Genomic DNA, 11,160 nt, shown 5'->3' with positions numbered 1-11,160 from the left:
TTGAAGCATTCCATATGGTCTGATGAATCATACGCGGTCAAACATGTTATCGTATTAAAAGTGGTTATGGAAATCGAGTAGCATATGGTACATTTTATTGTACAAAATTGTATACATAAATGTCTACACCGATTTCAAATGTTTTGAATATTTATAATATCATATGTTGTCAAAATACACCAGTCATATATTTACTACATGTGAATGTCATCTTGCATTTGTTATTATTTTAAAAGCTACATGACTATTCCTAATACATTTGATATATAGATGACCCAAGCAAAACTCTCTTTCTCACAACAGTCCTTGCCAGACAAGGAAGGAAAGAAGTGTCTGCTTTACATTAAATGTTCAGAGAAGAGCTTTGAGATCAGTGTGTCAGACAAGAAGAAGAAACAAGAATGGATCCAGGGTAAGACTACAGTTATGTTTCCATCTACCTCTTTCACATATTTTAAATGCATTCGTGAAAAGATGGTGAAAGAAAGTGCTAATCTGCATGTTTCTGTCAGATGTTATATGCAAATTATTACAAGGGGAATTATAATTGTTTTGAAAAAAATGTTTAGTGAACAGCTGCAGGTTCAAAACAGACTTTCCGGTGAATAAATGTCATATTTGATTTTAGATTTTATGTGAATTTCAACTCAGGATTTCCAAAATGCGCATTCATTAGTTGGATGGAAACAAATCCAACCATGGAGACAGGCCTTCACTAAGACCCCGAACAGTAAAACTGAGAGTGAGAGTGGGGTGTAAAAAGTAAATAGGTCTCAGCACCCATGCTAATTCAAATCTTTATAGTACAGTGCATTGCAGTGCGGTTTCTAGCTCTTTACGGTCTGTGTTGGTTATAAAAAGGCCTTGTTGAGGTGACAGTTGACACATACACAGCCAAACCACACTGTCACAACCCATCATTAGAGTCTTCCTTCTGATAATTCTTTGCCTCTAATTCTTGCCTGGTCTCGCTGTCTCCTTTTTCTGACTCATACCCCACCTTGCTTTGCGCTCACCTCTCATCTATTTGCCCCTTGCCTTACCCTTTCCCCTCCCTTTCTTCTTTCTCTCACTCATCCTCTCTCTTTTCTTTCTTCTCTCTTCTTCTTTTCTTCTTACTCTCCTCTTTCTCCAGGCATCCAGACGTGTGTCCTGCTACTGAAGCTGGGTCGCCCGGCGCCACACCGCGAGGCCCGGCAGAAGCGGCGCGAGCTGCGGCAGAAGCAGCAGGCAGAGCACGAGGAGCTGGAGCAGCGCATGCGCGAGCTGCAGGTGGCCAACGAGAACAAGCAGAGCGAACTGGAGTCCATGAGGAAGGTAAATGCGCCATGTTCCTCATCCTCCACTCCCATAAACCACCCCACACACTTTCGGCCCAATTGACATGTTTACGTTTACGTTATGGTATTTGGCAGACGTCTGTGGCTAGTGGCAATTTCTTCTTATAGATGCCATAGGCACTTGACTGTATGATTGATGAGGGGGTGGTGGGGTTAGCACCTCCGGAGTACTATTTTCTTTTGTTTTTAAATGGGGTGCCATATTGTGGCATAGGCACTTGACTGTAGCCATGATTGAGGGGGGGGGCAATGGTATGAGCACCTCCAGAGCACTATTTTATTTTGTTTTTAAATGGGGTGCCATATTGTGTTTGCCGAATGCACCAGGTGAGCCAGAGCCAGAGCTTGTTTGGTCCAAACATCAGAACCACTGATTTCTATGTGTGTGAACAGAAGTGGCTTTATCTCTTTTTAATGAAACCGCAAGTGATTTGCGTGCAATCCTTCCTCTACATTGCAAAGCTGCAAATGGAGGTAAAGTAAAGCCGCACAGTATTTCCCAGTGTTAACTCTCAATGACCCACTTATACCCAGCATTTGTCAGCTGAACTGATATGACACTTCTAAAACGACGTCACACCAGTGTGAATGTGGGTCATTGAGCAGTGTCACTCAAGCAGTTAAGAGTGACAATGAAGAAGCTGACACTGCCCAGCAGAACGTAAGCAGGGGGGTGGGCGGGGTGCGAGTCACCAGTTGGCAACAGAAACTTTCTCTATCTCTCCCTCCATGTCTTTTGTTCATAAGTGTATTTATAGTGTGACAGTCAGTGGTTTCACTCTCAGTAGATCCCCTTGGGGGGGGGGGGGGGGGTAGGGTGATTGTGCTCTCTTGGGGAAGGGGGAGGGGGAGGGTTATTTCTCACTTAACCCCTCTTGACTCTTGATTTCTTTCAGCTGTCTTAATCCTGATTAGCTTCCTTAGTCAAGCTCATACAGTTAAGCAATGTTAAGCAACAAGGAGAAAGGCCTTCCTGGTTGACACAGGGAAATACAAACCTGTTTCACGTCAGGTTGGGAGGAAGGCCTGAGCCAAGATGAGGCAGGTCTACCAAGGAGCCAAAAGGAGCCAAATAAACAATGCACACATGTACAGGGCATGACATTGTCTCTCATACTCGCTGAGTCATTGAGAAACAGAGGATCCACCTCCATTGTGAGATAAAAGGCTATTGTATAACACTTGGAACAATAGGAGTCTTGGAGGTTAGGAGAAACTGCAATCGAGATGCCTGCTTGTCTGAGACGGACGGACAGACGTCTCTTAGCCTCTCATTGTTTTAAGTGTTTGCCTCGGGGCAGCAGAAACTAAGCGAGAGGCTCGTGCAAATTGTGACATGACCAATAGAAGCCCCTTCAACGTAAAGAGCATGCAGTGTGGCAATGCAGTGTGGAAGGGCACAATCATTTTATTTACTCTGGCAAAACAAGTTTCCCTTTGTCTGCCCCACATCGGGTTTTACGGCAAAAGTCTGAATGAGAAAACAATCTGCCATTGAGGTGTAGTCCGTACCTCTCGCAACCCCTCCCCCAAAACAGGGGGTAGGACAATACACACTCTTGGAGTGGGGGGTGAAAAACAATACCCAGCCTGTTACGGGGGGCACCTGAATGAGTTCACACTTACAGGATGGGTGAAACCAGGCTAGATGCCCTTAGGAGCAAAAACCAGTAATGGTACAAATTGGTCCTGTCTGTGGATAGTGTGTACGCGTGAAGTGTTGTGTATTCAATATGATGTCATTTATTGATCCAGATTTGGGTTAGAGTTCTTCAGAAGTTTCGACACGGGTATTTTTACGTGTGGGTTTTCGTTTTCACTCAGCTTTGTTTGCTTTTGTCCGTTTTGGTGAAGCTGTTTCTAATGGAAAGCCCCACCCCCCTAGCTAAAGCAAACAGCCTGTCTGGTCTCTCATGGCTGTTCCATGCTGTTAATGGTTAAAATCTTCTCTTCTTTTTTGCGGGTTGCTTCCTGTTTTTACCCTTCCCTCTTTGTACAGTGTTGACAGGCCTGTGTGTGTGTGTGTGTGTGTGTGTGTGTGTGTGCAGAAACTGGAGGACGCAGCAGCTAATGCCGTAGAGGAGGAGCGGAGGAGGCTGGAGACGCAGAATGAGCTGGAGGGCCGCTACAGGGTCGACCTGGAGAAGGAGAAAATGGTAGAGATGTCTCCCAAGCATTCTTGCCTTACTTCCTCACACATTGCACAGAGTAATCAGGGCTTGATGGCACAGTGGGACCTACTGGAGCTACTGTGCTATTTAACCTTTGACCTTAGGTAGTGAGAGCTTCCTTCTGTTGTTCTGGCTGTGGATGTGGGCATGACATCACGGCCTCCTGTCCAATGACGCGTGCTAAGGAGCTACGCTGCGCCCGGTTTCAGGAAGTGTGCTCCTATCCCACTTCTGCTTTCTCATGTTATTAATGTGAACGCACGGAGCAGGGTGCACACATGCCTTCGTATTCATTCCCCTTGCTGATTTGACTGTATGTATGTAAATTCGTCCCCGGGGGAGAGTCATTTTTTTTTGCTGTTTGTTCATTCGCAGGCTTGGCACATTTACTTTTCTTTCTCTACACCTGTGCAACAGGCTGTTGAGATGTAGAGGCAATGGTATGAGAAACTCATTTGAAACGCAATCACAGTGTTTCCAGTTCAATGGAAATGTTGCTAAAGAGGAGCGGGCTATAGCCAGACAAGTGCAGAGCCACATGAGGGTGTATTAGACTGTGGATGAGAACAGAGCCACATGAGGGTGTATTAGAGTGTGTATTAGAGTACATGTGTGTGTGCCTCTGAGTGTGTGTGCTTATGTGTACTTCCACACTTCCCTTTATGTGAAATTCTGTTCATGTTGCATATCTATGTATGTACAAATATGTATTCCTTTGTTTTATGGTGTGTGTAAATGTGTTTGTGTGTTTGTGTGTGTGTGTGTGTGTGTGTAAATGTGTTTGTGTGTGTATATTTGTGTGTGTAAATGTGTGTGTATTTGTGTGTGTACATTTGTGTGTGTGTGTGTGTGTGTGTGTGTGTGTGTGTGTGTGTATCAGGTACGGCAGCAGATGGAGGAGCAGGTGGCGCAGAAGTCCACTGAGCTGGAGCAGTACCTGCAGCGCGTACACGAGCTGGAGGATATGTACCAGCGTCTGCAGGAGGCGCTAGATGATGAGAGGCAGGCCAGGCAGGATGAGGAGACCGTACGCAAACTCCAGTCTCGGTGAGGAACCCTCCATAGCACACTCATACTCTCTCAATGATGCATTCTACTTGCACTAATTTACTAAAGCACACTCACTTACTCCTCATTCACTCACACATGTATACATATACCACATTAATACAGAAGCACACGCACACACACACACACACACACACACACACACAGAAACAAACTGATAACTGTGATTATAATATAGCAAGTTTAGGGAACTTCCACTACAGAATTAGAATCAGGTGTCTGGCGGTTCCGTTTCACACTTCTGTGAGTGAGGTGGTATGAGGGTCCGTTTTACACTTGTGCGAGCGACGTGACGTGTCCAGTCAAGCATGTGGCCCTGGGGAGCCGCTGGCGTGGGACCAGACCAACTCTGAGTCATTCAGTGTCACTTCCTCTGGCGGCCAAGTCACATGTTAGAAATAACACTGAACTAAGGGGTTCAGCCAGCAGCACACACAAACAGTCACACGCGTAGACACAACGCATACGTTGGCGCAATCTCTCTCTTTCTCACACACACACACACACCTTCCCCTTCTTCCACAGACATATACACATCTCTCTCACACAGACACCATCCATTTCCTTCCTTTGTGCTGACAACGGTAAAGTTAGCACTTTTGAGGTCACTGGTGACCAAGAAGTTGATATATCCACAACAAATGAGAGACAAAATATCCACCATCTTATCTGTGTGTGTGTGTGATTATTGTTTGCTGCCATGATATGCTATCATAATATGTGCTCAAGCCATAGCCACCTTGTGAGATGGAATTTGGCTCAGATAATAGGAATGAGCTACCAAATTCTGGAGATAGACTTGCTATTTTCAAGAACCATTAAAGACAGCTTTTCAAACCTTGTGTTTATGATAACGTTTCTCTGATATGCCCCTTTCTTTAAACATTACTATTATTACTGTATTTATTGTTAACGTTTGATATTGTTGATATTCTTAATCTCATTACTGTGTACATCGCATTGGATGAAAGCCACTGTTAAATTATTAACCTTAACCTTGCTGTTGAGTTCCAAGAAAGGAAGTTGTTCAAAAATGTATACAGATGAGCTTTAGGCCAGTCACATGTATAGCTGTTTGTGTGTATAGTTATTTGTCTACCTGTTTAAAGTGTCGCCATTCTGATGTGAAGTTATGAAGGCGTGTGAAATGGTAACTGTGGGTTTACATTTGCATGTGTGTCTGAGGAGTGTACATATGATTTGGGTGTGTAAATGAGCTTGTTGAATACATGTTGTGGGGTGTTGTGAAGTTACATGCAAAGTGAAGTTACATGCAAAGTTCCTAACTGTGTCTGCCAGTTTGTATGTGTGTTTGTGCATGCATATTTGCTTATACAATTGCATTTGGTGTTCATAACTTAACATTGCGTGCATTTTTTATGGTGCATTTTAGTGGTTAATCTGTCTTTTACTGTTTTACTGTGTGAGTGCATTCAAATATGTGTATCTATGTGTTTGTGGATGTCTGTGTCGGTTTGTGTGTATGAATGTGTATGTGTGTGTGTGTGTGTGTGTGTGTGTGTGTGTGTGTGTGTGTGTGTGTGTGTGTGTGTGTGTGTGTGTGTGTGTGTGTATGTGTATATGCACATACAGGCTGCTGGAGGAGGAGGTGACCAAGCGGGCGGAGCTGGAGGAGTTCCACCTGACGCAGCAGCGGGCGATCTCCCAGACAGAGGCCGAGAAGCAGGAGCTGGAGCGCGAGCGTCTGGCCAAGGAGAGCGCCCTGGATGACGCCATGCAGCAGCTGCAGCTGCTCCAGAACGAGAGACACGAGGCCCTGCAACAATACCAGGTCATAATCAGACTTACTCACTCACTTACTGACTGACTGACTGACTGACTGACTGACTGACTGATTAAATGAATGAACAGATGAATGACTGGATGAATGATTAAGGAGACAATACTAACAATATACCAGGCTTAGGAAACTCACACTGCATTTACACTACATTTCATCAGCTGAGGGCCAGGAGGAGAAACACCGTTTCACATTTAAAGAGTGAGGTGATGTGTCCCACATTTATAATTACAAGTGTCCTTGACAGTGGACTTGAAACTAACGTACATTTCATACAAGTTTATGTTACTACACAGTTTTAATCCTGACCCTAAATATGAGCTTAACCGTAACCCCACTTCCATCGCGTAATAACGTACCAACATAAGAAGTATATCTGCGCTTATCAATTGATTATTCCTTCCATAGTGCTTATGGGCACTTGGGTAAAGTGGAGGTGACATTAGAAAATAAAAACAAGAATCAGTCTAGTTGTACACATTATAAGGAAGAATAACCAACGATAGACAGAGGCATATTTCCATTGTGAGCCTGAATAATATTTATCAGTCACTTTAATTTAAAAACTGTTGCCCCCTTATTAAAACTTTACCTTAATGAAGTGTTCAGAGAGAGTTGGCTGAAGAAAGCATAAACTGTCAATCATCATCAAAAGACTTAAGCTATTATACTACACAACCTTTGATTCAGACTGAAACCTATAACCGAGTCTCATATATATCAGCATTATCACTGAATACCCACAGCAACTCAAAATAAGTCTGCCTTGTCTTATCACATCTCCACATGCTGGCACTGACAGAAGTGGTTGAACATGGCACTCCACAACTAATTTAACTCATGACCTATGGGTTTACCTCCTGACCACATTGAGCAGTGGGTTACAAACAAACAACGGTTAAATAGCAAGGTCTTTACTCTTTTTTTTTTTCTCTTGTTTTTCTTAAAGTACATGGATTCCCCTGACCCCTGCAGGGGGACCCTGCCTGGTATTAATTTACTCAGACTGCTAAACACTGCCATCTAGTGGCTGCTTGGTTCTCAGAGATTAATTTCAGCATTTGTGCCTTTTGTTTACAAATGAATCATGTGAAGCACCCCCCAGAATAAATATACTTTGTCCTCCATTTTTACAATGCTTAAAAAAGCGCTTTATTTCTAGTTGACTCATGGACTAATGACACAGGGCCTTTTCCAAACATACTCCTGCACCCTCTCCCTACCCACTTCCACTCCATATGCGCATTCACGTGGATGGTCCGCCACAGTAAGTGCCATCACAAACCAGTCAACAGGGAGAGGAAGTGGGTTATAGAACCCTCCAATAGCGAGTCTGCGTCCGTGAAGAAAAGTTAACGTAAATAAAACATAAAATTCAGCTCCACATACTCATAATGAAAGAAGAAAGAAATCCTATATTTTCCAGGGTCTCCAAAAGTATATTTTATGGTGGTTTAAATATTTATTGAAAGTTATTCTGACATCAATTTCCTTTTTCCATCGAGTTTGCCGCACCCTACCCTTTCATTAAGACTGCCCTCCGCAGTCATGAGTGTGACTACAAAACAAAGTTCACTCCGGGACGAAACGGGGAGGGTCGGGTTTTGGAAAAGGCCCACAGTGTTAGTGGTTTGGATTTTCTCGGATGTGTAATTGTTTGGTTACCCTTACAGGAAGTCATGAAGAAACTTGAGGACGCCGCCAATAACACCAAGAGCTGGAAGGACAAGGTGGCCCACCATGAGGGTCTGATCCGCATCATTCAGCCTGGTAAACACCATCTGCTTCTCCCTGGCTTCTGCCCTTCTCCTTTCCAGTCCAGACAACAAGTAGCCTTAGGTCATTTGTCAAGCCTCGGCCAAGCACATATTCTAATAAAATGCACTTGTCATGCAAGTACATATGGTTACATGGCTTTAAGCCTAACATTGTGAACTACCCCTACCCATAATTAGAATCACCTACATTCTTTAAAATAATGTGAAAGTATAGCCCCGTTCCTGCTCTCTTTTTAATCCTGCTTTCTATCACCAGCGTTTGACTTGTGTGTGTGTTGTTTAATCAGGCTCCAAGGGGCCACAGAAGATCACCAACTGGGGGCCGGCTGCCTTCACTGAGATCGAGCTGAGCCTGAGGCAGAAGGAATGGCAGGACAAGAAGGGCAAGCCTGCTCAGACCGAGCAGGACCCGTAGACCGAACACCACACAGACCAGAACCAGAACTGAAAGATAGAGGGAGACAGAGAGAGACGAAAGTCAGACCAACACCAGAACTACTAGAGAAAGAGGGGGACCATCGCGCTGCCTAATGCCTGAATCTCCTGATAGGGACCAACACCTGAACCCTCAGAAAGAGACTGTTTGACCATAGGGCACATTAATCTGGATCACAACATCACAGTCCACAGAAGAAAAAGAACCAGCACCATGTTTACTACCTGAAGACACCTAGAGACAGTCAAGTCATCTAGACTAACCAGCACACACAGAATGAGAGAGAGAGAGAGAGAGAAAATGAGAGAGAGGGAGAGGGAGAGGGAGAGGGAGAGGGAGAGAGCGAGACCTTTAGACCCACTTGAACATTGAGCCAACTGAACTGAGCTAAGAAGGTGTCTAGGTGACTGTTACTATGCTGACTGACAACATTCAAATGTTGAGTGAGCAAAAGTACAAATTAATAATAAAGTACAAATTAGTTTTCTTTCCTTTACCAAAGTGATAGTATTAAATCTAATATGAAATGGTGATGTGACAAACATTTATCATTAAGTAAACACTTCTAAATAACTGTTTTGTGTTTGCTAATATGCCATTTTATGGTTTGGTCTTATTTAATATATTTTCTTGGCTGGTAAAATAGACAGGAAAAAAGAGGGCATTGTCTCTGCAGCATCGTCATTGACTCTTACTGAAGTCATACCTGAGACAAACTAATACACATGGAAGGGAGATATTTGTTAAATACGTTTTTGTAGAAGTATTTCATTTTCATGTTTACCTACCTTAGTGAGAATGACTGTTAAATGAATAGCATTCTGTAACAACTGTTGCCTTACCCAAGTGTACATGGAAAAGCCTTCTGCTAAGTTGTCACATTATCTCTAACCAATGCCTTAGGGTTCGTGCTGGTTCAGCTTCTACTCTGCTGGCACCTCATTTCAGACTAACAGTGTAACGTTGTTGTAATATTCGACTGTCAGATTTTGTAAGACCCAAGACACAACATTTACTTGTATAAAAGTGTAATAAACACACAGATACATTCTTTGGTCATGAGTCCTTTCTTGGTTAAATGTTTCAGGCGGTTTTCTTAGCCTCTCATAAGATCTGTATGGATGCAAGTCCTTCTGACTCAGCGACTGGCATCTGCATTTCCTCATACACCTCGATAATGTTGTCCACCAGGTGTCGCTATAGAGTTAGAGGACGCATTTGTGTTAGCAGTGTGCTTTTGCTTCATAACGCCTGGGGGCCATCACCTGTAAATCTGGAAGCTGCAATGTTATTGAAATCAGGCCATGAGTTACAGATTCCTACTGCAGAGGTCACCATGACCCCACGGTCTTTTTCTGTTTTGCTTTGGTGCCAGTGAAAAGACTGATAAAAACTTATTTATGAACTTTATGTCCAGTTCCAAGCAAGGCACATGGCCACAACGTGACATTGTGCAGCATACTGTTTGAGGCCAAGGGATCTGCTACTGTGCACAACCACGTGTAAAAAAAACTTTCAACAAACGCAAAATTTGTCTTGAATGTTACCCGACACGTTGTTTTGTCGCCATAGGGAGGTGACCGCAGGACCCACTCAGATTTTCCGTAAACTATTCTAGATTCGGTGACCTAAAACATACGTAATGTTGACACTCACATTTAGCACCAAAGCCTAACCATCCAAAAATGGTCTTCAACGAATGAACAGACGTTGCCTCAGACCAACACAGCGTGTCCCCTTTGAATCCGAGGCCCCCTACGGGCACATGCGGGGCCAGCTTACCTTTGCGTGGCCAGTTTAGCTCCCTATGTGTTTAAAGCACACTTAAGCAGTCAGAGTCTGCCATTTTCTTTGGCAGGAGACAAACAGACCTTCAATTTATACGTGTGATAAGTGAATAAGTCTGGTTGTAATTTTCCATTATGTCACAGATAAAAAAAAAAAAAACATTCCAACATATTTGAAATAACAATTTGAAAGTATAAAAACAACCACCATCTTATTTGTCAGACAACACTGCCTAAGCCTCCAATTTTATTTGCATCAACTCAAATTAGCGCAAAAAAAAATAAGATGTGGTGCCAGGGGAAGAAATTCCTCTCTGGTCACCTGGGACTGACCCCGTCCACCAGTCTGTGTCTGGATCAGTGCTGCTGATCACCACCAAAGAGAAACCCTTCATTTCTTAGGGAGTTTTTAAGTGAACATTAAATAGATTTGTGCCCCGACTCTCCAACCCCAGGGATAATTATGGGGCTGACTACCACACACCAATGGATAATGGCGGAAATGTAGGGGCCCTCAATACACATTGGGGCTGCTGCATGGTTTCAGGTCGTGTGTAAATACATTTTCAGGACTTTCAGGTAGAATTTAAGGACATTTTAAGGACTTTCAGAGACTTTAAGGACATTTTTACGACTTTCAGGTAGAATTTAGGGACATTTTAAGGACTTTAAGAGACTTAAAGTCTCATCTCATTGTATAGACTTTAAAAGCCCTCGTGTGGACAAAGTGGAAGATACTGCTGCAGCAGATTGTGTGAGTAACGTTTGCAGTGGGACAC

At 43.5% G+C, this 11,160-nt stretch overlaps 2 protein-coding genes across 2 annotated transcripts in view; one reads left to right on the top strand and one right to left on the bottom strand.

Moving 5' to 3' along the window:
* The window catches only part of ampd3b (adenosine monophosphate deaminase 3b), a 9,954-nt gene extending 9,909 nt beyond the window's left edge, over nt 1–45 (bottom strand). Inside the window, exon 1 of the mRNA XM_031563403.1 lies at nt 34–45. Within this exon, the coding sequence (XP_031419263.1) occupies nt 34–45 (12 nt within the window). The remainder of the gene's footprint in view (nt 1–33) is intronic.
* Nucleotides 46–71: 26 nt separating this feature from the next.
* Nucleotides 72–9,642, top strand: swap70b (switching B cell complex subunit SWAP70b). The gene is made up of 7 exons (XM_031565137.2): nt 72–412; nt 1,136–1,317; nt 3,389–3,496; nt 4,392–4,558; nt 6,173–6,371; nt 8,054–8,150; nt 8,446–9,642. Exons 1-7 carry the CDS (start codon nt 271–273, stop codon nt 8,571–8,573), a joined length of 1,023 nt encoding a protein of 340 aa, XP_031420997.1. The 5' UTR covers nt 72–270; the 3' UTR covers nt 8,574–9,642.
* The last annotated feature ends 1,518 nt before the right edge of the window (nt 9,643–11,160 follow it).

This window comes from Clupea harengus, chromosome 3 (assembly GCF_900700415.2).
Source record: "Clupea harengus chromosome 3, Ch_v2.0.2, whole genome shotgun sequence".
Classification (NCBI taxonomy): domain Eukaryota; kingdom Metazoa; phylum Chordata; class Actinopteri; order Clupeiformes; family Clupeidae; genus Clupea; species Clupea harengus.
This window is presented reverse-complemented; position numbering and strand designations above follow the sequence as displayed.